Source organism: Perognathus longimembris, chromosome 3 (genome assembly GCF_023159225.1).
Source record: "Perognathus longimembris pacificus isolate PPM17 chromosome 3, ASM2315922v1, whole genome shotgun sequence".
Lineage (NCBI taxonomy): Eukaryota > Metazoa > Chordata > Mammalia > Rodentia > Heteromyidae > Perognathus > Perognathus longimembris.
The window spans coordinates 103,861,619-103,888,148 of NC_063163.1; the positions used below are offsets into that span (position 1 = coordinate 103,861,619).

The 26,530-nt window shown below is 50.6% G+C and overlaps 1 protein-coding gene across 1 annotated transcript in view; it reads right to left on the reverse strand.

Annotated features, from left to right (window-relative positions):
- Positions 1 to 869: 869 nt before the first annotated feature.
- Igsf9b (immunoglobulin superfamily member 9B) overlaps positions 870 to 26,530 on the reverse strand; it is a 49,763-nt gene continuing 24,102 nt past the window's right edge. Inside the window, exons 8-20 of the mRNA XM_048343637.1 lie at positions 25,423 to 25,565; positions 24,909 to 25,049; positions 24,710 to 24,826; positions 24,293 to 24,443; positions 23,317 to 23,440; positions 20,636 to 20,811; positions 19,135 to 19,361; positions 18,017 to 18,101; positions 14,871 to 15,032; positions 14,477 to 14,522; positions 12,019 to 13,671; positions 3,953 to 4,074; positions 870 to 1,234 (exon numbers count right to left, since the gene is read on the reverse strand). Coding sequence (XP_048199594.1) covers positions 1,026 to 1,234; positions 3,953 to 4,074; positions 12,019 to 13,671; positions 14,477 to 14,522; positions 14,871 to 15,032; positions 18,017 to 18,101; positions 19,135 to 19,361; positions 20,636 to 20,811; positions 23,317 to 23,440; positions 24,293 to 24,443; positions 24,710 to 24,826; positions 24,909 to 25,049; positions 25,423 to 25,565 — 3,356 coding nt within the window. The 3' untranslated portion in view covers positions 870 to 1,025. The remainder of the gene's footprint in view (positions 1,235 to 3,952; positions 4,075 to 12,018; positions 13,672 to 14,476; positions 14,523 to 14,870; positions 15,033 to 18,016; positions 18,102 to 19,134; positions 19,362 to 20,635; positions 20,812 to 23,316; positions 23,441 to 24,292; positions 24,444 to 24,709; positions 24,827 to 24,908; positions 25,050 to 25,422; positions 25,566 to 26,530) is intronic.

Consider the following 26,530-nt stretch of genomic DNA (forward strand, 5'->3'; position numbering starts at 1 on the left):
TTGACCACAAGGCTTTTGGCCCTGGCTCGACCCAGAGATACTGAAGCTTGATGGTCTGAGCTTGGACATGCACACAAGGGCCTGTGGCCCGTGGTTAAGCAGCTTCTACTTCCATAACATGAGCGAAACTATGGAAGGAATTAAGATGCCAGTCTGGCCTTACACCTGGGCCACCATTATTTTTTAACCTAGCAAATCGAGCAATAAAGACTTGTGTTTAAGACTTGTGTTTAGTTCTGTGGTAACTCATTGTTGTACCCCCAAAGCAGGCAGCTTGGTAATCGAGGCAGAGCCTCATTTCTACTCTAATTAGAAGAATCTAGAGAGAACAAAGGTGAATTTAGCTGAGTGGCATGAACCTATTTCAGCAGGAATAATCAGTCTCCCAAGATCAGATATGAGAGCACCCCACCAACTGAGACCACCCTGCTCACAAACCCAGTTGTCCACTACCCGCCTCCTTCCTTCACTGTCCATAAAAGAGAAACAGCACTTTGTTTCAATGTACATATATATATATACACATAGAGAAACCCATCAACTACATACAAGTGCATTTGTAGCTATATCTATATATATGTGCAGTTTGGAAGATGGGGTGCAAGTCCAGCCCTCTCCTAAGATTCAGAAAACTGAAATAGAAGCAGAGGACTGTAAAAGCCATTGTCTTCCTCTTCTTCACTTCCAAAGACATTTGAGGAGGTAAGAAAAGAAATCAACCTAATAAAGAGGGAGAGGAGGGGTGGAGACAAATGTCTTCTTGTCCCTCACTTACCCCACCCCCCTGCAATTTCTACCCATGGGCAACAGGTCTGTCCCCAGCCCTTTGTCCTGTGGAAAAGTCCAGCTGGACAGATCTGTGGGGGGGGGAACCCTCTCACTCTGGCAGGAGAGAGGGCACACAGGTGCCACCAAAGGTCTGGGTCACCCCTTGGTGGACAGGAAAGGACAAGGCCCCGCACAATGTCCCTCCCTGCCCCCTTAGCCCAGTACCCTGCCCTAGGGACACTTAAGAGTAGTTCGAGTCATAGCAGAGTGGCGTGGCCAGAGTCGTCATGGTCCACGCTGTTGAGGATGGCCGTCTGGTCTTCTGGAAGTTGGCGGTGGTACAAGTCGGAAAGCCGGGCAAAGGGGTCAGGACGAGGGTGTCTCTTCTTCTTTCGGAGGCAGACAGCTTCGTCGGGCCACAGAACCTGAGAACTGGGAAGCTGCTGAGCCTGGGAGGCAGAACCGTCTACAGAGAGGGAACCAGACAGACAGACCACACACACACGCACACACATGCACACACACACAAACAGAGAGAGAGAGAGAGAGAGAAGAGAGAGAGAGTAAAAAAGAGGTACTCAACCTCATCTTGCACATCTACTAGAGCTACATTCTGAGTTTCTACTGGAACACAGCAATCATTAAGTACATAGGGACAATGAGCCGAATGTCTGCAGAGACCAACTTCCTTCACCACTAAGGCAATCAACAACCCAACTCTGGCCTCCACCTTATAAGAAGCAAGGAAATCAAATGGGCATTTTTCTTCCTATAAACTCATAGATCCCAACAACCAAGTAATCTCTAGACATTTGTTTTGCAGTGCTTCTTGGGTACCAGGAATTGGGGCTTCTAAGAGTGAACTGAGACTCCAGACATTTTTCTCACCCACCCCAAGCCACAGCAGACGTTCAATCACTGATGGCAGAGTCAGGCCTGGCCCCTTCTGGACTACCAGTACCACTTGTCTACCTCATGGCCCTTTGGGGAATATAACAGAAAAGCTTTACTTTCTACAAGATTGCAGTTCAGTGTGATGGTGAGAAGGAAGAGACAAATCATCAAGACTTAAAAAAAAATAATACAGATGCTAACAGTGTGACAAAGACAGATAAAAGAGGGCTGTGTGACAGAGACATGTCACAGGGACACTGTTTCTGCTCCCTGAAGGGTTCATACCCAGCTAGAGTCTCGAATTAGGAGCCTTCCACAGACATGAGGGACAATTATTCTCGCCCTGAGGGAGATGTTAAGTTCAGAGCAAATATGGCACATTCTGGGGAAAGAACAGAGGTCACAGAAAAGAGACAGGAAAGACAGAGTGGAAGTGCAAAGGAGGGGGTTGAAATCTGTTCTAGTAGCCAAGGAAAGTTTTCTGGAAGGTTTTAATCGGATGTGTGTGCATGTATATGCATCCACAAAAGAGGATATTTCAGAGCCTCTAAAGTTCACTCTGGTTTCTATGTGTGGGACACACGAAAGGAGAAAGAACCTGACAGGCAGGCAGCTGTGAGACACTGCACCAGTATAGGCAGAAGAGGAGAGGACTCAGACTTCAGGTGTTCTTTGTTTGTTTGTTTGTTTGTTTGTTTGTTTGTTTTGCAGTAGAACCCCAGATAAAGGGTTACAAAGACTGAGCCAACAGGCTTTCCCAAATGAAGCAGGCAAGCATCATGAGAGGAAGAGAAGAATCCAAGAAGAAGCTGCCTGCAAAACAGGGCAGGAAGCAGTGCTAGTTACTACACTAGGGAGGAATGGGAAGAAGCAGATTTGGAGAAGAGAACAACGACTCCATCTAGGACATTTAAAGTTTATAAAAAAAAAAATCCAAGTGCATGCTCAACAGTCAACTGGATATCTGAGACTCGACCTCCTAGAAGACACCTGGGTTAAGGACAGACATTGAGAATCGTTAACATAGAACAGGCACCAGGATCACTGTCATCAGAATAAGAAAGGATACAGGCATCTGCTGTGGCCTGCTTTGTAGTAAGTCAATAAATTTTGCTTATGAACACTTACAATCATGTGCCATGTAATGATACTTTGGCCAATGATGAACCATGTATACAATGGTGGACCCATATTGCCTCATGTGTATAAGCATGCTCTCTGAGGTTTCTCCAGGTCAAAATGTCCTAACAATAAAATTCTTAAGAGTGTTGTCCCTCTTATAAAGTGACATGATGACACACACCACACACACACACACACACACATACACACACATATACAAACATACATGTGTGTAAGCTGAAGTGAGTTTGAATCTGTTGAAAATTGAGCTTTGGGCTCCAATTTCTCACCCAAACCATTAAAAAATAAATAAATAAATATTTTGTCTTCTCTGCCTCAGTATCCCCATGCATAAACTGACAGGAAACCAGTACCACCTGCTGGGTAAGTGATTCATCAGCAATTCTCAAGGAGATGAGGGCCTCCCCTACACACTTCTCCATAACCCTATCAACAAAGTGACTCAACAGCCTTCATCAAAGATCTACAGAGATCTACTACTGAGTCTTCCTCCTTGACAGACTGCCACAGCATTCCTTAAGCCACCGGTGGAAACTGAATATTGGATAAATATCAAGGAATTTTCTAAAAGAGGGCTGGATTGTTTCTGCACAATTTTAGAAGCTACCTATCAATGCTGGATAGACATTGGCCACATTTCCAACATTACAAACTAAGAAACTTTCACTCAAACTCACTGAGCTGAGTTTAGTCAGCCTGTAGAAGCTGATTTATGCTACATACACCCTAAGCTCAAATAGACGGTCTGACTCATTAGAGGAGAATTACACAGGAGATAAGTGTGAAGAATGGGGAAAAAAATACAATACTGTATATATCATTCAGAAATATGCTAAAGCTACATGAGCTATTCTCTAATGCCTATATGCAGATTCACATTCCACTAAAAGTGATAGTTTCCTACGGGATGGAAATGAACTAGGAGGGAAGGCAATCAGAGTCTCACCTCATCTTCCCCCTAGTTTTACATGAAAACTATGTGTGTGCTACTTGAAAATGAGTGTGTAAAAGGAAACAGAGCACAAGAGAAGCTGATGGATTCAATTTTAGAGAAAACCTAAGGCAGGGAGGGATCCTGGATCCAACAGTCCTCATGGTAAGGGCAGAGCAAGATGGAAAGAGGACCAGGAGCTCCCCCACCATTTACCGGATCGTTTCTTTGACCTCGAAGAGCCCTTGGATGACTTTTTGGGCTTCTTTATCCGTTGGTATTTCAGAGCCTCCAGCCTCTCAGGCGCAGCAGCATTCCCGGATGCAGGTGGAAGAATTCTGCAAAGGACAATTAGAGAGGCACAGGTCAGCTCCCAGATGAGGGAGCCTTCGAAGAGGGGCTGGAAGAAAACCAAAGAACTGCCCACAGAAGGATGGAGCCCAGGCTGAGGAGTCCAGGGTGTCCATGCTGGGTCCTTGACACCTGCCTTCCTACTGCTTCCTGGAAGGGAGAAAAGCCAAAACTCCAGCTGCAGGTGGCCTACCTCAGATGGAAACCAACCTGTAGAGAAGACCCTAGGAAAGGAGAAAGAGACTTTAATAGTAAGCCCCAACATGTGCCACCCAAGGCTGGGATGAGGAAGTGCCAAAGAAGAAAGACAGGACTCCACATGTGCCATTTCCACAAATCACCACAACCAAGATTTTTAACTGGAAAGTTAAAATTTAAAAAGGTAGATTAAAGCTGGAGACAAAGCAGCTTCAACCCCAATGAACTGTCTTCCACCTCCAGAAAAAGGAAGAGGGAAGTAAGAAACCCAACACCTGTAGAGATGGAGGCGATATTACATGCAAAGCTGGGTGTGATTTCCCATCCACCTGCAAGATTCTGCCCGAACCTCACAACAAATAGCAACAAGTGTGGGGAATAAACCAGACCTATTAGCAGGGGTGTCTACATCACTGCCCACAGACTAGGTTCATATTTATGTGGTCTCATAAGAAAACAGAAGAAGGTGGAAGTAGATTGTGGCAAGTGTTCAAATCTACAGCCTCACAAATTCCCTTGCTGTATAATAAGTATCCAGTCACAAGGATATAGATGCTGAAGTTTCTGGGAGAGAAGAACTATATCCAGGCCCCTCTTCCTCTATTTCAGTTGAATCATGGATTTTGTCATTTGTCTGATGGATCAGTGAGGATATGTGTAACTTGGGGAGCAAAGGAAGTCAAAGCAAACAGAGAGAAGAGCCGTGAGCGTCTGTGCCTATTGGAGAGAATTTTTCAAGAGTCATAAAAGAAGACAATCTAGAAGACATGTTACTGATGCCATTTCTTCTCAAAGTAAGCCAACTTGGAACCTGAGGAATAAAAGGGAGAAAGAGCAAGACAGGGCATGCTTTCTTCCCACTAGTGCTTGTATTAGCATATCGGAAATAGGGACGTTCTAAAGCCATGTCAACTGGAAGTGATTCACATCCCCCACAACACTCCCCTCCATCTCCATCACAATTGGGGTTTGATAACCCCTGATCTGAAGTTGAAAGATCCTGAGAGGAATAAAGGAGAAAGCTCCCAAAGGTCAGTAAGCCCTTTGAGGTTGAGGAAAAAAAATGAGAAAGTGAAAAAGACTGTTGCTCCATCTCCTCAACATGAGATATTGAGAGAAGGGACTTACAGCCGCACGGTAGGTAAATCTCTGGTGGCTGGAATTCCTGGCAGAAACTGGCAGAGAAGTAGCTCCATTGTCTTTGATGGATACCATCAGTCCAGAGCCTTTTAGTGCCTAAAGTATCAAGAAGCTCTCTCAAAGTTAAAGTCAGACCCAACTTCTTCCCTTTCCATGACCCTCTGCCACTAGTGCTGAGCAGTTCACAGGGGGCCATGTTTGTATGCACACAAGCACATATTTAGCTCACATAGGCACATGTGTCTCATGGAGTGGTCCATCCCACTGATATCAGGAGCCAACATGCCGGAACCCCACTCCTTCCTCACCTATAAACCCAAATCTACCCATAGACATCTACCACAGCAGCAGCTAGAAGGGAATTTGGAAGGTAAAGGATGAAAATAGGTAGGGTGGGAGGAGCCTGCTTTCTTGAGTCTAGGAGAATATGCTCACCTGCTTGTCAGCCTGGAACAACACTGCCTAAAAGGAAAACCAAAAACATGAACCTCTACCCACACACTTTCCTGGCCAGCTTCTTCAGAAAGACAACTCGAAGTGAGCAACCTGTGGTCTAAGGGGCAGAACCCTTGGTGACCCACAGTTACATCAGAATCTGTTGTCCAATGCCAACAGATAAATGTAGTGTTTTGAAAAGCATTTTCTTCCTCCTCTTCTTAACCGGTTGGGAGCAAACTCCACTTGCCCAGTAAGATACTGCGGATGGGATGCAGGAGAAATACACTCCTAAACACACCATAACTAGGGAAAGGAGAAAACTCTCTGGGTACCACATGGAAACCCAAGTCTTCACCCAGCTGAGATCAGGGTTTGGAAAGGGTTCAGAGGATCATTGCATCAATGTTCAGAACATGCAAGAAGCTGGCAAAGGGAATGCCAGAAATAACTTGGAGATTCTTTAACCCAGGGAAAATTTCCACAGGGGGTGAGGAGAGATATTATTATTATCATCATTATTTTTATCATTTTTATCATCATCATTTGTTTGCCACTTACCATGTCAGACACTGTCCTAGGTTTAACTACAATGATTGTCAATATTTACAGCAACCCCAAAAGGTAAATGTATTGACCTCATATTCCAGGCAGAGAGGCTGAAGTTTAGAAAAGTTTGGCATCTTATTGAACAATCCAGTTATAAGGGACAGAACAAAGGGTCTTTATATTAAGTGCAGAACTCCCCTTCAAATTCCTTCCATGCCAATACAGAACAAAAGTATGGCTTCCATGCCACACCACACCATACTACACCTAAGCAATAAATCTGTCCTGTCTGCACTCCCTGTCCATTACTGGTGCTGACCAGCAGTGAGGAGAACTGGCTAACACCATATCCTCAGACAAAAATCCCCACACAATAATGATGCATTGACAAGAGATACCAACTTTCCCTTCAGAAGCGGCCAAGCCTCCATCCTAACACCTGCTGCCCACCTGCTTCAGTGGCTGATGCCATTCCCTGGCACTGCAGCAAGGCAGAAAGACAACTCCTGAAGGTACCAGGACATTTGCCTAATGCCAGAGGGAAAAAATAAAGCCAGTGTCTAGCAAGACAGATGGGAAGAAGGTGGACGGGTAAAACGGGGCTCTTTTAGGCAAGTTACATAGAAAAGATAGAAAATATGTTCCAGCAGACTTTTCTAACAGCAGGGCAGGCCCACTGGAATCAATTTGCCTCCCTTTTTAAGGGAAGACGACCACATTCTCTGTCACTAGGACCAATCCCCTTTCTGGCTTCGAAACTTAGGATGCAGATGTTTTGGGTAGGAAGTTGGGGCAAAGAATTCCTTGCTGACTCTGGAAGAAAGTTAGATCAGGTGAACCTTATTTCCGTCTATTCACAACAGAATTCCACTGGGCCCTCCCAGTTGAGGTCCCCGTTCTCCTTCCAATCAGTCTAGATTTTTCTAAACATAGAGGAGTGCTCTCAGCTTGGGTTTCCCTCCTTCCAGCAGTTAAGGGTACAAATGAAAGATGGGGCTTTCTATTTCCCATAAACCCTAGTTCTCTGCCCCAATGAAGTTTCTCAAATCTCAGAGCTACTGAAAATTGCCTGGGATTCAATATCTCCTTAACTCTTGTCTCTTCTTTCTTTCCTCTCTCCCCTCTTTCTTCTCCCCCCCACCTCCCAAAACCCATGCAAAACCCCAACTACAACCATTTATCCCAATAGATCATAGTTTCTTAGTATTCTGCTTACCTAGGATAGCCGAAGAAAGAGGCAGCCAGATTGATGCCAGCCAACCTCAGGACAGGAAAGTTAGAATCCATCTAGAAATTTCCTCCCCTCTGTGCCCTAAGAGATGGCCATCAGCACCGTTGTCAATGATCTCCAGCCAATAGGCAGAAGCAGTGGTTTAAAAGCATGTTCCTCCTCCTCTTCTTAACTGCCTGAGAGCGAACTGCAGTTGCCTGGTGAGTAGCTATGGGTGGCAGGCACACTACAAACTATAGCGCAGGACAGATGAAATCACTCTGTGTACCTCATGAACAGCCAGTTCACAGGTCAGTGCCAACCCAGGACCACAAGGTGGGGTCCCTCGCCAGGGTGGTCAGGGCTTGACCAAGTGCTTGGCCTCAGAATTTAGGAGGAGCTCAAGTCCAAATGAGAGCTCCTTCCCCAGTCACAGTGAAGCCACAACCCTCACTTCCCACCCTCCCCCATCACAAAGTCTCACTCATGTCTTAAAGGGGAAAGGGAATTAGAGACATGGGAATTGGGGTGCTACCAACTTCAGAGGAGGGTTGAGTGGCTATCTCACCCCTCACACACACAGTCCACAGAAGAACAGGTTGACGTAATACAACTCTCCACATGGAGACGGAAGTTGGGAAGAGGGAGAAAATGGGGAGAAAGAGAGAAAAGAGGAGGGGTTGGGAAAACGACAAGTGGTATAGCCAGAAGGGAACAGGAGAGAAACCGAAGGGAAAGCAAACAGAGATAACGCACATAGACAAGAGGCGTCACAACTTCTCCAAGCAAGACGGAGGGGGGACACATGCAAAGGCGCAGCATGAAGACAGCAGCTACCCGGGGACTGCCGCCTCCCCATGGCCCCAGCAGCTCCTGCACCCCAGGGAGGCTCTCAGCAAGCAGGAGAGTGAGCAGAGGCGCCTGTTTATTGTTCAGCACCATGAAGGTCTAACCCAGAGGATTGTGGGAGGATTTGTTCTTCTAGGCCGGGCCCGGGAAAGGAACAACAATCCCTCGTTGCTGCCCCTGGTTTCTGGGTTTGCCACAATAGTGATAAGATGACTAGTTTCTTTGAGATCTGGCCTTGTTGATATTAGAGGAAGAGGAGGGGGTCCGTGGAGTTGGGATTGGGTGTGGAAGAGACCAATGAGATTGAAATGCAGACACTTTTCAAGAGCTGGTCTAAAGCTACCATGTGGCAAGCTACCTGTGGACAAGGCAAAGAGTCTTAATGGGGACAGTGGGGAGGATAGAGAAGGTAGGGCTGGCCACTTTTTCTCCTGAGCAACATCCATCCAGAAGGCTGAAGGAGGCTGTGGGAGCCGGTGAGCTCACAAACACCACCTGTGGCCTTCGTGCTTCGGCCAGGCTGGGTGACTGCAACATTGATACCCAGATGGCCTCATGGTGAAATTCTTGGGCGTCTTGGGCTGCTGACAGTTTTATTGCTGCAGGGGGTAAAGAAATGTCTAAGTCCTCCTCTCAAGGGGAGTCACTCTTGAGACTGCATGAGATTCATGGTCCTGAGTTAGGAAACGGAGCCTTCAGGGGAAGGAACATAGCACCTTCTCACCTGATGATATCTCTCCCATCCAGGCCCACAGAATAATTTGTAGGCTCTCAGAAGCATGGGTAATGGAATTCTTTCTTTCTTTCTTTTTGCTTTTTCTGTTAGTCATGAGGCTTGAACTCAGGGCTTTGGCACAGTCCCTAAGCTCAAGGCTAGCACTCTACCACATTGAGCCACAGCTCCACTTCTGACTTTCTGGTGGTCAATTAGAGATAAGACTCTCACAACCTTTCCTGCCTGGGCTGGCTTTGAACCAGAGCTCAGCCTCCTGAGTAGCTAAGATTATAGGCGTGAGCCACCAGTGCCTGGCTTGGAGCTCTTTTTTGTTTTTAAGAAAAAGAAGTATCTTTCTGGGTTGCCATGAGAGAGAGGGAGTCTGTGAGTCCAACACCCCTTGAAGAGACTTGATGCCTCCTATAACAGCCATACTTTATGGGCATCTACCTGGAAAGGTGTGGGCTCAGGAGGAGTCAGGCACAGCAGGGCAGAGTGGGGAGCACAGTGCTGACCTCAGGGGATTTCCTCCTCCTGCCAACTTGACTTCCTTTTGTCCAGGGAAACTGGTCCTCTGGCAAGAGGGAGCACTCCCAATCATCTTACCAATGTTGACCTGAGGGACAAACCACACTGCAGTCTTGTAACACTCAAGGAGAGGTGGCAGAGGCAAGAAGCATGGTAAAAAGGGACACTGCCCTAGCCTTGTCCTGAAAACTGTAGAACATCCAACCCTAAGGAAGATCCAGATGTAGAAGGGAGGACTCTGAGTTCCTTGAGAAAAAACGAATACCAAAGGGGCTGAGGGTTCAGCAACCCCAGGGAATGAGTCTTTGGAGGGTCACTAGGAAGGAAGGAGGCACTAGGCCTGAAGTTGCTGAGAAAACAGGGCTTAAGTGCTCAGGATGGTGAGGAGGGCACCCTGGATTCCAGTATGGGCCCAGGTGTCCAAAGGTGGAGATGCAAAGCTGATTGAGGGCACCACTGTACATCCCTCAGGGTGCATGCATGGGCTCCTGTGGAAGTTCTATGAGTTCCCATGAGGATCTGAGTGGGAGTAACTGCAAGGGGGCTCTGGGAAGGGCCGGAGGCGGGCTGGGAGGTTAAAAGCTTCGGCCAGATTGTGCCCAGGTGGTGGCCAGCAGGCAGCTAGCTGGTGCAGCTGGAGTAGCGTGATGTGGGGAACCCAGAAGCCATGGGAATCGAGGAGCAGCGACAACTGCCCCCACACACACATGGGGCAGTGAGGGGATGTGGCTTGGATCCCCTGTCAAGGAAGCGATGGCCCTGCCAAAGCCCCATCCGCCTTGCCCTCCCCCGCCCGGCCCAGCCGAGGAGCTCCCTTACCTATTGAGCTGAGGAGAGGCTTGTCTCGACAACACTGCCCAGATAGCTGAGATAATCAGAAACAAAGCAGTTACCAACACTGGCCAGGGAAACCACCCACGCACACCCAGAGGGGAGGAAGGGGGACACAGCCAGCAGAGACCCACAGTTGAGGCCAGAGAATGGGTGAGGGAGAGGAGAGGAGAGGAGAGGAGAGGAGAGGAGAGGAGAGGAGAGGAGAGGAGAGGAGAGAGACCAGACTCAGGATGGAACAAAGCAGGTGAACTGAGCGTGCCACACAAAGCACAGACGGGGGGGCACGGTGACAGTACCTCCTGCAGAGAGAGGCAGGCACCCTAGCATCGTGCCCCTCCTCCACTTCCCACACCAGCCCACCAGGAGCACCCAGTGCTACTGGGATCAGAGGTGAATTTGTGGTCCAGGTACCGAAGCGGATGGGAGGGGGAAGTGGGATGGGGAGGGCGCTCAGCTCCCTCCTCCCCAACCACCTCCCAGCCCCTACCACCAAGCCAGCCTCCTCTGGAACACTGCTTCCCCACCACAGGCAGCTACATCAAGAAGAGACCAAAGTACAGAACCAGAAGTGGGGTGACAGAAGGGGAAAGGGAAGAGGGAAAGGAGGACAGAGGAACACTACAGTTACTTGTGGCAGACTCTTAGGAGCAAGTCGGGTCAACCCCAAGGTCGATGGAGAAGGAAGAAAGGCAGAGAGAACTGACGAGAAGGAAGGAAGGGCAAAGAGCAGGAAAGGGAGAAGGGCAGGAGCACAGAGAAGAGGCACAGACACGGGTCCAGGCCGACTCTGGTACCTGGAATACCAGCGGCTACAGTATAGAATGTGCTCTCTCAGACGGGCTGATCGTGGAAGCTTGTCTGTCTGTCTGTCACTCTGCAGCTTCCTGCGAGGCACATAGGTGGGAAGGGGGTGGGGGGCGTGTGGCTCCCCAAACATAAGGCCTGAGCTTGTTGGCCTGGCCTCCAGGATGCACCTCTCTGGAGAGGCTGTGGGCAGCCTGGAGTCAAGTGCTTACTAGAACTGTGAAAGGGCTGGGAACAGGAGGGTCCTGGCCCCTGGTAGTCCAGGGAGGTCAGGCTCCATGGTCCTGCTTATGGAGCAGAGACCAGGAAAGAGGAGGCTGGGCATGAACCACGGAGACCTAGTGGGCCTCAACTCCAATCACAGAAACCACTGCCCCCTGCACCGAGTCCCCTCGGCCTTCCCCACACTCTCAGGAGATGGGGGGAGGGGAGGCTCCAGAGAGCTCTGGGCAGGGCAAGAAGCCCCTTGAGCCCCTTGAAGTTTCTGGCAGGGTACCTGGGCAGGTAACCTGTCTGCCCCCATGAACACACCCTGCCAATGCCGGGGCAGGGATGCCGCGCAAGTCCAACCATGCTGGGGATGATGGAGAGTGGTGGCGGGCAGGGCAAAGTAGGGTGGGCAGGAAGTTGACCAGGGCAGAGGGACAAGAGACGGGAGCTCATACTTACCCTGAAGTAGGTAACGTTGTGGGGGGCTCTGGCCGGAGAAGCTCCTCCCCCATCCTGCGAGGGGAAGGTGTCTGTCCAAACACATCCAAGCTCTCCCCAGGTGCTGCAGGGGCAGGGCCCGGCGGAGGGGAGGGGTAGCCCGTGGCCAGAGTGGTGAAGCCCATGGCGGGCCGGTAGCTGGGGCTCCCGCTGCGGCTGCTCTGGGACGGAGAGCCGGTGGATGGCGTGGACTTGCGAGAGAAGCTGACCGCAGCTGGTGGCTGCAGGGTGATTTCTGACATCTCTGCTTGTTGCAGGAGGCCAGGGCGAGGCCGGGCTCGGGCAGCCAGCTCAGGGGAGCCGGTTCGAGAGCTGAGGGGACTTTGGGTCAGAGGTGAGAGCCGGGAAGGCTGTAGCACCACTTGATGTAAACTGGGCTCGGCACGCCGGGCCTGCCGAGGGCTGGGCCGGGGCCGGGGCTGGGGTTCATACCACCGGGTATCCAGGCCAAATGTGCTGGGGCCACCGTGCCCTCCCGGCTCAGCCGGCTCGGGGTAAGGCAACACAGGTATGCCCATGCCTTGGCTGGTATGTCTTAGCTGCCCTTGGCTGACCAGAGGTTGCATAGGTCTGTCCTGCCACTTGGTGGCGGGGGGCGCTGGCACAGAGCCCCTGCCGGGTGATTTACCTGCCCAACCCTTTGGTGCCTCCAGAGACAAGATGCCCGGGTAGGCTGCGGGCACCTGGAGGGAGGAGGGAGGCAGCCCTCGGGGCAGGCAGGCTTTGGGCTGCAGACTCTCGGCGACATCGCATGGGTGCAGCTGGTGGGGGAACATCATGGCTGGGGTCTCCAGCCCCCCAAAGGGGAACTCCGGCTGACCCCAGGGCTCGGGGGAGCGTCCTCCCGTGGGCGTCTGGGTCAATGGCAGCGTACTGTTGGAAGCATTCTCTCCGTTTTCCTCAGGGATGGTAGGGTGGCCGAAAGGCCCCTCGGTGTGCAGGGGTGGAGACGACATCACTGAGCTCAGGGGACTGCCCACTTCCGGCATGTAGAAAGGCGGCGGCTCCACCTCCCCAGGGCTGCTGCTGCTGAGGTACCCATAATACTGGCCATGGTGGAAGGGCCGGGGGGCAGGGGGCCGTGCTTGGCCCGTGGCCTGGAGCCGACTTCCCAGGCCACTGGGACCCTCAAGCCCCCGCGGCTGAAACCGAGGGCTGTATGCTGGTGGTGGCAGATAAGAGTCCTGGCTGGAAGACAGAGGGGTCAGCTGGGACTTGAGGGCAGCCACAGACGTGGGCACCAGTGGGTCCTCGTTCTCTTCATCAGACTGTCGGAACTCAGGGTACATGTCTGTCTCTTCTGCGAATGGGAAGCCCTCGATGCGCCGACTCTTCATGGAGGGCTCGATGTCAGAGGGGTCCATCACGAAGCGGCCATCGGGGCCTCTGCTGATCAGTTCGATGGGGGTGGTGGCCTCGGCCTCAGCCTCAGCCTTGGCCACACTGTACTTCTTGCTGCTGATGGCCCTCTTGGTCTTCTTATACAAGGACAGTTCCTTCTCCCGGGTCGGGCTCAGCATCCGCTTGGCTGCAGGCTGGCCCTGGTCATCAGAGGACTCAGATGGGGGGCGAAGTGTGCGGATGCTCTCTGGACTCACCTTGCCAGAGGACAAACTACAGGTAGAATCAAGAGGAGGAAGCAATGAAAGGGGCTGGATACCAGCCTGTGGCTTCTTTTCACTGTCTTAGCAAAACCCACCGATACCTTCCAAGGAAACACTAAAGAATAGGTGTCTAGCTGGGCACCCATGGCTCAAACCTGTAATCCTAGCTACTCAAGGAGCAGAGATCTAAGGAACATGGTTCAAAGCCAGCCCAGGCACAAAAGTACCCAGGAGACTCTTATCTCCAATGAATCACTCAAAAACCAGAAGTGGAGCTATGGCTCAAAGTGGTAGAGTGCTAGCCTTGAGCAAAAGAGCTCTAGGACATGCCCAGGCCCTGAGTTTAAGCGTGACAACTGGCAAAAAAAAAAGAATAGGAACTTAGATGGGCTGCATGTTTGTATTATTTTTTATTTTAGTCAGAAGCCCTCTAGCATACTATACTGTGCAGATATGCATTGTCCCTTTGGGAGATGAATCACATTGCTATTTCTTTCCACGGGTATTCCCCTAAATGTGGCTAAATACACCTTCAATGCCATTTCCTAGTTTTTCAAGAAAAGCACACTCAGGTTAACATGGACTTAAGCAAGACATGTTAAGGAAGCAAATCTGTCAGGACAAAAAGAAATATGAGTAACCCATTGCAAAACTAAAGAGAAAGGAATGGCCTGCTGGTTTGGACTTTTATCTTTAGGACTGCTCTTTCCATCCGTGTGGGCAGCTTAAAGATGAAAATGGGCCAAGTGAGGCAAACTTCCCACTATGTGCAGCCTACCCCTTCTCCCTCACCACCCACAGCCAGAGACACTTACGGAGATTCTAGACTCTTCCTGCAGTGAGTGATAGAGAGCGGAGGGTCTGGAAGGAGAAAGGAGGGGACAGAGCCCATTGAGGTCTGAGCCCACAAAACACCAGCATCCCATAGCCCAAAATCAACAAGGAGTCCCCACACAAAACCAGCTCATAGACCTGTGACTTCCACCAGAAGAAGTCTGTGGCTCCCAGACTCCTGCACACTGAGCCCTTCTAGCCCACCCCACCTACCCTGCTCTCTCCTTTCTCTCTCTCAAACCAAATCCCACTGGCATTCCTTTGGTTTTCCCAGGGTGGGGTGGGGAAGGAATGCTACAAAGATTCACCGCCCTCCTCCCCCCACTTGAGAAAACTTGGACGTAGCCACGTAGGACAACAAAGGCAGACACTCACCTTTCTTTCGCCTGAGCTTGCGCTTGCGCTGCCTGTTGACAAAGCAGGCAGCCAGAGTGCTGAACAGTATGGCAGCTGCCAGGAAGCAGATGGTGGCCACAATCCCAGCCAACACGGGCCGGGCCAACCCATCATCGGTCAGGTCCGGCTGTGGGAAGATGTCTGCAAGGAGGGCAGGAGCGCTTGTGGGTCCCTTACCTGTTCCAGCATCACCCACCCATTCTGACGCGCTATCCCCAAGGATTTCTCCCTACCGTTGTACAACAGACCAGGTTAGGGCTTGGCTGCCATGCTTGACTCCCACATGGAGTCTTTAAAGAAGTATAGAGGGCTGGGAATATGGCCTAGTGGCAAGAGCGCTTGTCTCATATACATGAAGCCCAGGGTTGGATTCCCCAGCACCACATATATAGAAAACGGCCAGAAGTGGCGTGTGGCTCAAGTGGCAGTGTGCTAGCCTTGAGCAAAAAAAAAAAAAGCCAGGGACAGTGCTCAGGCCCTGAGTCCAAGGCCCAAGACTTCCCCTCCCCCCCCAAAAAAAAAAAGTATAGAAAGGGACTGGGCTCCTTTGAGCAACTAACAGATAGTTTAATCAAATGAATATTAAGAAGGAGAAACATGTTTTATGTGAAAAGATTGGATTTAGGGTATGGGGGGTGAATGAAGAGGGGAATGGTGGGTGAATTCCATCATAATACTCAATGTACTCAAGCGCACATGGTACTAGGAAGTTTGAGGGGATGGATGGGGATGGGAGAATCGGGGAGGGAGAATGATGGAAGGGTGACATTGGTCAAGATGCATTGTACTCATAAACTTACATGTCAAATTGAAACCCCTTTGCACAACTATTTAAAGATAATTTAAAATAATTTATTTTTTAAAAAGAGAGAAAAAGAAAGAAAGGAAAGAACTGGGTGTGGCAGTGCACATCTCTAAGTCCAGCTCCTCAGGAGGAAAAGGTCAAATTTTTCGTCCCAAAAACAACCTGGGCACCATGGTACCTGTCTGTAATCTCAGCTACTGGGGAGGCAGAGGTAAAGAGGATCCAGGTATGAGGTCAACTCAGACTCAAGTGTGAAATCCTATCTGAAAAAAACAACAACACCAAAATCCAAAATACAGGGGGGTGGGGCATAGCTCAAGAGATAGAGCACTTGCCTAACAAGTGTGAGGCCCAGAGTGCAATCCCAATACCACCAAAAATAATAATAAATGAATAAAAGGAAAGAAGTTTAGAAGTTCATTTGATGATCTGAAGAAGGAGAAAAAGAGACTATGGAAGTCAAGTGAGCTCTTAATAGGTCACAAAGAAGTAATGATATGCATGTCTTCTCCTGTTGGAGTTCACCCATCAATAAACCACCTACACTGGCATAGTACTGTATGTGTTGGCTCATGTAATCAGAGCTTCCTGCATTTACTCTGTGAGCCAGACGTGGCCTGTTCCCACCGTCGGCACAGCACTGCAACCGCTGGGTTGGAGTGACTTGCCCATGTTATTGTGTGTGTGTCCTAGCCAGATGCAGTCATTCTGACCTCCAGTCCCAGATTTCCTCCCTTTTCTCATCGCCATATTGGCAAAATGAAGACCCACCATCTCTTAAGTCATTTCAGGGATAAAGCATGCAAGAATGAAGAGCATCCTGGTCACCCAAGCTACAGAGGAGTGCCAGATGAGAGGGGCTCAGTTTTCCTACGTTTATAGAGTCACAGGGAAAACTTGAACCCTAATCTGAGACCTTGAGGTCTTAGCAAGAACGAAAACCTCAGGCCAGCCTACTGTACCATAGAACAATCAGATCAGTTAAGTGCCATTCTTTAGGTTCATCAAAGGCAAAAATCAATGTATTGCAATACATTTGGACAGAGTTCAGTGCCATGTCAATAATAATAACAGATAAAAATAATCCAAATTATGCTGATGGATTGAGTAGGAAATGAATGCCACAGCCTTGGGAAGTTGGGGGAGAGGGGTTAATCCAGACAATGCCGAGGCCGCTGGGTCCCCAAGTCTCCATCAGTACTGTGAACCCTCAGACCACATGCTTCCTTTCAGGACCCAGGCATAAAGGTATTGCATACGGAAGCAGGCATGGAAGACGTGAACCCAAGTTTTCAACTTGGGCCTTGGCTGTGGGCTGCCTTCCTTGTTCCTCCATCTCTCTGAGTCTGATCCCTATCTCAAAGCTAAGACAGAAGGAAGCTGGGTTCTGTTGCCTAGAGAAGCTAATTGTGTTTTTACAGGGGGGGAAAAATAAAAGCTCCAGGGTGTGTAATATATGACCAAAATCACACTCTCTTCTTCCCCTTCCCCAAGCTCTCCCCTCCCCCAACCTGCTCATACCACAAGGCTCTAGTAACTCCAAGAGGCTCCCCTACATGGAGGGGATGGGGGTGGGGAGGGGGTTGGCCACGATCCTTGACCCTTGGGTCCCAGAGGTCTCTCTGTGTGGTGGTTTGCTTACTAGGCAAGAGCCTCTTCCACACCAAGAACACCACTTCTGGCACAGAGGGACTTTGCTCTACGTTTGACAAACTGGAGCCAGAGAGAGATGTATAGGTATGGGATTCATGCCAAGAGAAAGAAAGATACATGGAGAAAAATGCTAGGGAGTTGGCTTTATTTAGCCTGAAGAAAAAAAAAAGAAAGAAAAAACCTACAGAGAGGAAGGAAGGGAGGAAAACAACACCAAACAACAATTTTCCAAATAAAACCCACATAATTACAAAGAAGCCTATAACAGGCATCCCATAATAAAAACACTTGTTGACCTGCTGTCTCTTCCCTCCAATTCCCCATCCCTTCTCCCATGACCGCTCAGAGCACCAGAAGAATGGGGAAAATGAATAGAAATGAACACTTAAAAGCAAGCTCTTTGTGACAACCAGTGATGAGAAGAGTCGTGGAATCTCCTTCCACAGCTATCCTCAGAACTGTCAGAAGGCTTTTTTAGAGGGATAAAACACCAAGCATCCCAGACGCACAGACTGGATGAGCTTCCAATATGCTAGGACCTGTGTGGTTTCAACTAGACACCTCCTCAGTTTCCAACCCAGTCTGCCCTCCTGGATTGGCTATTTCACAGAAGGACTCACATGGTTTTGAGGCTCTAATTGTGAAACAACCCTAGACCCTGCAGTACCTGTGCTGGAGACTCCGGCGATGTTGCTGGGCTCACTGATCAGATCCTGCATGACAGCCAGAACCCGGAACTCATACCAGGTATCCTAAAACCCGGAGGACGACAACCGGTCAGATGAAGGACTTGGGACCCCCACCCCTCACCGCCAGCCCTGCTCGCCGGCCTCCACACTACTAATGGTGCACAGGACTTCCATGGGTAAGTATAGAATATGGGTCACCCTGGCTATGACTCTGGTGTAAATACTCCCACCATGGCTGATTTCATCATGAGCCTGAAGTCACTGGCAGGGCTAGAAAGACACGTCACAATGGACTCTCACTATGAGCAGACTGAAATCCACCATTAACTACGCAGAAAAAGGTACACTAGATTAGAACTAAGACGCAAGCTGCTTCCTTTCTAGAGGTCCAGACACACTCAGGTTTTGAGGCGTCCTCTGGAGAAAAGATAATTGCGTTTGTCCGGGGACTCTAAATGGTTAAAGGAAGGGTCCTGCCCTTGGCAACCTTAGAAGACAATCCTTCTGAGACCCTCTCAGCACACTCTGCTGGGATCTAGTAAAGAGGGGAAGCTAGAGCTCTCATAGTCTATACCAGCCTCTCACCCTGACCTGCGCCCTGCCCTAGCTGGTGTCTGCTATTAGGGAAAATCATCAGTGCAGACCCCACTGCCACCAAGCTTGCCCCTTGGATCTTGAGGACCAAGTTCAAATCCTGCCAGCAGATCTGGGAGAAACCAGCAGTGTAGGTGAGGAGATGTAATATAAAATGTGACCTTCTTCAAGTGAGTTGGATCACTCCAAGTTTCCAGTGTCACATTCAGGATCAGGAGGAACTTTAAAAAGAAAAAAATAGCCGGACACTGGTGGCTCATGCCTGTAATCCTAGCTACTCAGGAGGCTGAGATCTGAGGATCACAGCTTGAAGCCAGCCCAAGTAGAAAAGTACGTGAGACTCATCTCCAATAAACTACTCAGAAGAAACCCAAAGTAGTACTGTGGCTCAAGCGATAGAGTACTAGCCTTGAGCACAAAGAGGCTCAGAGACAATGCCTAGACCCTGAGTTTAATCCCCAAGACTGGCAGGAAAAAGAGGCAAGGAAAAGCAAAGGCTGACCTGTGACAGATCCTTGGCAAAGAAATCCCCATCGGTTCCTGGAATGGCATCGTCCAGCATTTCCCAGCGCTCCCCGACCCGGAACTCCAAGACATAGCGGTCGATGGGGAAGCTGTGGTTGGCAGGCGGGAGCCAGGACAGGAGCACACCCTGCTGGGTCCGGTTGGCTGTGAGGCACCTTGGTGGGGTAACCAGCACCGGGGGTTCTGGAGTTGTAATAGGGAATGCTGCAGCAAGGGAGGGAGAAGGAAGATGGCGCTGGGGAAGCCGAGAGGGCTGTGGTACGACCTCCCCCACCCACTCCAGAGCCCACCTGACAATGAATGTGGCATCGCGGGGAGAAGAGCATGCGATTTAGAAGAGCCCTCCCGGTCCAAGGAAAGTCAGGGCCAGAGCTTCAGGACTGTACATTCTGAGTGAGTTTAGTGAACAGTGGGAGGGGCAAGTATGAAGGACGACTACAGGGAAGGGAGAACTAAGTGCAGGGATAGGCATGTGCCACATGACACTTTGGCCACTGAGGAACGGCAGAAGGTTCCATGCCCATGGAGACGATCGTGGAGCTCAGCCTCCTGGCACAAAAGGTCACTCTAGTGCTCGTGGTGAAGCCAGTGCATGATGCTGCCTGGGTAGAAATGTGTGTAGCTCTGGGCAGCACAGAATTCTTGATTCGGGAACTAGAGGATGATATTGCTGACTGATGTGTTGACTATACTATACATTGTATCATTAAAGTACTATTTTTTAAGTGTCTGGCAAAATGACTCTGCTCTGTCAGCACTCATTCCATACATCCCACGTTTACCGTGACTCTTGGTTGCATCTTTGCTCTTCTTGTGTCCTACCATCTTGGTCTGTGTAAATACACACTGTGATGTTCACACAACAACACTGCGTAACAACACCCTGCTTGGGGGGAAGCTCAGCTCTTGTCCCTATTATTGAGAGATACATGATTCTATCTTTTGTTTTCCTCCCAGGAAGGAAGAAAATTTCACCCAGCAGCATGCTGCTCACTCCTTCAATTCTCTTCCCTGCCCCAGAGCACAAAATGAGACCCAGCTGAAGCACTTCAGAGCTCACGTGAGCAGCCCACACCTGCGGATTACCTGGCGGCACTGTAGAAAAGGACTCAGGAACAGGGCCCGCTAGAGTTGTGCCCTCCCCTTTCCCCAATCCAGGAAGAGCCAGCTCATCAAGCTCTGCCTCATACAGCACCCTCAACTGTAAGCAGCAGTCAACCCACCAACTAGCTTAACAAGGAAAGGTGTGACACACAATCGCTCCCTTCCATCTGAGGATGCCACAGGAATTTGGAACAGGCAAATGCTACAGGATGACATGGAAAATCCCCATTGGGAAACCAAATGGAACCATTACAGAGAGCACTTAGTAAGTAAGGTACTTACTAAGCTCTAAATGTTGACTCTGAGACCATGGCTATCATTATGTTTGTCTACCCCAGCTCGGCTAGACAGGGCCCCCAAAACTCTGGCCTCACCTAAAGTGTTCACAGTGACCACTTCACTGAAGGCGCTGGTTCCCAGCTTGTTCTGGGCCAGGACACTGAACTGATATGCAGTCTCAGGCTCCAGGGTATCCACCAGCAACCAGTTAGGGCCCGGTGGCACTGACAAGGACAGCCAGTCGTGGGGCCCAAACTGTGCCCGCTTCATCCTGGCCAAGAGAGAGAGAGAGGATGGGGGACAAGGGGTGGGGTGGGTCACACTGGAGAGAAGAGCATGCATACAAGGTCCTGGAGGAGAAGGCACTGAGAGGACAAGCATTCCCAGGTTCAGAGGAAGGGAGAAGGATGGACAGGGTTGGGGGGCAAGGGAGTGACCTGCCTGGCTCTAGCTGTGCCAACCCTCATGAAGCCAGGCTACCTGCCAATGCTGGTAACTCCCTACAGAAAGTGCCCCTCTGGTGAAGACCATGCTGAAGACACTGGTCAGATTATCAGGTGCTTCATGGGAAAATCCCACCCTGAGTGTCACCCTGCAAGTGGGCTCTGCCTTGGGAGAGTGGGGACACCCGGTGTGAGGATGAGCAATAACAGGACTAGAAAAGAAACTTCGGTGAACCTGGCTGACCTTCCTGACAAGATAGCCAAGCACAGGACCCAAAGGAACCCTGGGAGCTCACTTAGTCTGGTTCCATTGGGTCATCTGAGAGTGTTCAAGATGCACAACAAAACTGACCAGGGATATCCCCATCATGGAAGCAGGATTCCCAAGGCTTGAGGATTAGAAACTACAGCCAAGGGGGTAGTCACAACATGTGTGGAAAGTCCTGAGACTAGGCCTGAGGGCTTTCCACTGTTCTAAAGGAAACCCTAAAAGTCCCCATAGGCAGTGACGCCACCCTTGCAGGTGCAATACCCCTGTCTTACCACAGGGAGGAGACATTGTCCCGTGTGGTTGGCATACTCCTTGCAGCCCTGAACTGTAACTAAACCGGTGCCCACTGAGTTCCCCTTCTAGGTTGAAAGGCTCCCTGTCATGTTTGCCCAGGAGGGTGAGATGAGGCAGCAGAAAGCGAGCATAGCCAAAAAAAGAAAAACGAAAAAAAAAAGGGGAAAACTGGCAACCAAATGTCTGAGTCAGTACAGAGCGGAAGGCAATCTGAAAGGAAGGGAAAATAAGAGAACCCACCCAACCTCAGCACACCACACCCTGCCCTTCCCCATCCAGGGCACCAAAGCCGGTGGGCAAAGGGTGACAAAGCAATGCAGATGAGAAACAGGGTGGGTCAGCACCAGCACCAAGGGGAACCCACACAGGCATCCCCAAAGATGGCTGAGCCACAGCAAACACCCCTTCCCTCATAGTGCTGGGCGTCCTAATCCTGCCTCTCCTTGCTACCCTCCCCCACCTTACCCGGACGCGCCCACTGTGGAGGAACAGAGCTAAGGCTTGGGGGCATCTTCTGGCTATAGCTGCCACCACCCAGGTAATAATTCACCAATCTAGAACCGCACATGCCTCAGATTATCCTGCCTGGGGACTGTTCCCCCAAACCACCTCAGAAACCAGGGCAGAGATCCCCACAGACCCTCTCCTTCAGCCTCCCATGCTGTTTAAGGGTGTATCAAAGGATTCCCCTGAGTTGTGCACTGCAGACTCAAGTCGAACCAGGTTGGAAACACATCCATGTGAGTCAGGATCTGAAAAGGAGGAGGCCAGGGACTCCTCCCTGCTCAGAACATCACCAGGATCCAGGAGCCAGCTGTTCTTGGCTCGGAGTATAAGGAGAGAGGAGTCCCAGAGTGATGGCAAGAAATTCCTCTGGGTTTTTCTGCCACCCTTTCCTATGCTCCTATCCTCAGCATGGCTCATACAATTTTGAGATCTGTACCTACCCAAAAGGTTGAGACAGGCTAAATTAATAATAAAGACATGAAAACAATGGGACCCAGGGTCATAGGGAGAAAATATGATGTTGAAGACCAGTCCAGGAACATGAGCACTAAGTCTCCAGAACCACTGGGCAAAGGATAACATAAAAATTAGACCCTGTGCCTCAGCCTGGGCTCTTCCCCAAACACCCTTAAAGATGTAGCATGGAGACTCAGCCAGCCAAATACTGGTAACTCATTCCTATAATCCTAGCTAGTCAAGAGGCTGAGATCCAGAGGAAGATGGTTCAAAACCAGCCTTGGTAGAAAAGCCTATGAGATTCCCTGTCCAAAATAACTAGCCAGAAGCAAGGTTGGAAGTATAACTCAAGGGGTAGAGCACCAGCGAATCAAGCAAGCCAAGCAAGCATAAGTCCCTGAGTTCAAACCCCAGTACTATCCCCACTCCACCCCCCCCCAAAAGTCTCCTCTAGATGCCAGAGGACCTTGGAAAAAGAATGAAACAGAACACAAAAGTTGGGGCACGGAGTAGGCATTGAAATAAAGCCAGGGAGAAAGGTGTAGAGGGTCGGAGTTCACTTAGGTGAAGATCCCAATTGGTCACCCCCAACTTTGGGGACACAAAGTGTCCTGAGACATTTACCCCCACCCCCACCAACCCCCCCCCCCATGAAATTTCATCACTGTCTGACCCACTTTGCTGTCTGGAGAGGAGGCAGATGATAGAGACCCATGGTGCCCTTGGACTCTCCACCCACCCTGGGACTGTCTGAGTCGGGCAAGGGAGGGGGAAGCAGAGAGCAAAGCATGCAGGGCTGACTCACAGAGGTCCGTACCAAACTGAGAATGTCTGCTCGAAGCCTCCATCATAGCCTGGCTCCCAGGACACATTGGCAGTTGTCATGGAGACCTGGACACGGACATTGCCCGGGGCATGGGGGCTGGTGCCTAGAGACCAAGGGAGACCTCTCAGACTGAAAGGAACGGAGCCCATTAGCTGGGCACCCACCCATCCTGCTGTAGGAAACCCGAGAAGCCAGAGGATGATGGAGGCTCTAAGGCTCCATTTCCCCTGACCCTGCCAGGTCTGACCCGGAAGCTGTCCCCCCATGCAATCAAGTGTCACTAGCAAGAAGTCCAGTGAATTCAGGAACCAATCTCATCCCAAGCCAAACTCCTATGCTCTACTCGGCTCAAAAACACCAAGAAATGTTTCCGGTCCCTACAGCCTCACTCCACCAGAACGCTGACGGGGCACACATCAGCCTGGGTCTGAGTTCTGGTTCTGCCAGTTATCAGTCCTGCCTCTGGGAAGGTGCACAGGTCTGGCAGACGCCACCTGGGGAGAAGCCAGGTCCCTTCTGAGGTTGTGAATGATGAGGTGCAGAGTCTTAAACTGGTGATAAATGCTCAGGATTCAGAGGACCAGACTAAAAGGGAGGGAGCCACCGAGTATCTGTGGACATGTGGTCCAGGTGATTAGAACCATGGACTTCAATCAGCTTCCTCCAGTTCTCCAGTGTAAGCGCAATGCCCCCACCTGATTCTCCCTGATTCTAGTCCCTCCCAAATATTTTCCCACACTCAACATTCCCTGCTGCCACTGTGTCAGGTGAGTCCATCTCCCCTCCCCTCCCCAAGGCTGAGGACCCTTTGTGGCCATTCCTGCACACAGTTCCCACAGAGTGAAGGCTACAGGTGATCAACTGAAATCAGGGATTGCTGACGTAGGACCGGTTGCCAGGGAAGTTGCCCCAGTGCCCTAAGCCCAACCCCCGCTGGGCCCAGCCAGCCACGTACCGATGACAGTGAGGTGGGTGCTGGCAGTGATGCTTGTGACCACGTTGGTGGCGACACATTCCCACTCCCCGTGGTCCTCCTTACTCAAGGCGCGGAATTGAAGACTCCCACTGGGCAGGGCATTGTGCTTGCTTCTGCTGGGCTTCCCTACCTTGCCAAACAAGGGGGCAGGAAGGAGGGCAGGAGCAGGGACGGAGGTTAGGAGAGGGTAACACAGGAGTCCGAGGAGGAGGAGGAGGATGGTAAGGGGCCATCCCTGGGCCCTCAGACCACCCTTGAGCCTCCTCAGCACCCACAGCGCCCAGATGCCACCTTCCCACTCCACCTCTGGCCTGTCATCGCAAGTCTGGGCAGAGCTGGTAGCCACCAGGGCCTCGCCATCCTCCCCACAGCCCAGCAGCTCCAGAGCCCAAGTACCTTTCTCCAGGTGATGACTGGGAAGGGGTCTCCCGCAGCTGCGCAAGGGATGAGCAGCTCCCGGCCAGCCTCCTGCCTATACTCCCAGCCTGGTAGCACCGTGAAATACGGGGGATCCTGAGAGGGACACAGGCATCCACGTGAGCCAGCATCCAGGGACCTGCTGGCATGGAGGCCTCAGGCAGCCATTGGGCCTCACCTTCAGGACAAGCCTTGCAGGAGCAGACTGGCCCATGGTCCCCAGGGTGTTGTAAGGCACACATGTGTACGTGCCAAGAGCCTCTTCTGTGGCCTCCTCGATTCGTATGGAGCCATCGTCCATCAACGTCCAACCCAGGTTCTGCCAGGAAGACAACAAGGCTGGTAGCAAGGGTCAGGAAGGGCAAGTTGTCCACCTCACCCACCCTGGGCAGGACCTGAGCTTGGCCCAGCAAAGCACAGGAAAGAAAAGCAAGTGACAACCTGAAGCACCAGGATGCCTGCAAACTTCTGTCCGGTACTGAGCACTGGCATATATACAGCTCTTGGTTTTTCCCCACAAGGATTTTCGTTTATTGGTTTGTTTGTGTGTGTGTGTTTTCTTTCTTTTTTGAAGGAGGAAAGAGAGGCTGGTAGAAAACCACAGGCTAAGTAAGGGTCGCACTCCTAGTGTTTCAGGTGCTTCTCCTTCTGAGCACCCGCCCCCTCTCCCACTCCATGCATCCTGCTCATACCTTCTCCACCTGCAGGGGGCGCCCATCCTTGTTCCACTTCACCACGGTGGCTGGGGGCTCTGCATCCACAGGGCAGCGGATATACCCATGGATGCCCACGGGTACATAAATGACAGGGGGCATGTTGAGCACACGGGCTGGGTCTGCAGAGAGATAGTGGGAGTGGGAGAGAAGAATGTCAGAGGAGCCACGTGAGCAATGCAGGCAGAAGGCAGACAAGCACACATAGGTGTTCCCACCAACAAAGGTTCTCCCAAGTCCTAGACTCACTGCGTGGCTCAGTGCTGGGTGCCAGTAAGAATAACTAACCCAATGCTCTTAGACTTAAAGCCTAGGGGCTACATACTGTCGGTGGGGGCAGGGAGCAGGCTGCAGTCTTCTTTGGTCTGCTCAATCTACTCTGTGTGTGTGTGTGTGTGTGTGTGTGTGTGTGTGTGTGTGTGTGTGTGTGCCAGCAATTGGGCTTGAACTTAGTGGCCTCAAGTTCTCGCTTAGCTCTTTCACTAAAGGTTGCAACTCTACTCTTTGAACCACACTTTCACTTTTTTTTTTTCTGGCTAATTGGAGATAAGAGTGGCCTGCAGTTTCAAATCTGGTTCATCAGATCTCAGCCTCCTGAAGAGCTGGGATCACAGGCACGAGTCCCCAGCCCCTAGCTCTACTGTTTTTAAGAACTGTAAGAATCAGTGGAAGTTTTAAAAATGCTTGGAGATGGGCTGGGAATGTGGCCTAGTAGTAGAGTGCTTGCCTAGCATGCATGAAGCCCTGGGTTCGATTCCTCAGTACCACATAAACAGAAAAAGACAGAAGTGGTAGAGTGCTAGCCTTGAGCAAAACAAGCTCAGGGACAGTGCCCAGGCCCTGAGTTCAAGCCTCAGGAATGGAAGGAGGAGGGGGGAGGAGAAGGGAGGAGGAAGAGGGAAGGAAGGAAGGAAGGAAGGAAGGAAAAGTATGCTTGGAGACATTCAAAGGCATGTTCTCAACTCCCCAAGACTGTGATGCTTGGAAATGCAAACCAAACTAGCTGTCAAGCAAGTTGTTTGTACTATCCATTTCTCCAGCTCTCAAATTCTGAACCACAAAGTCATGCCCTTCCCCACCATTCTCT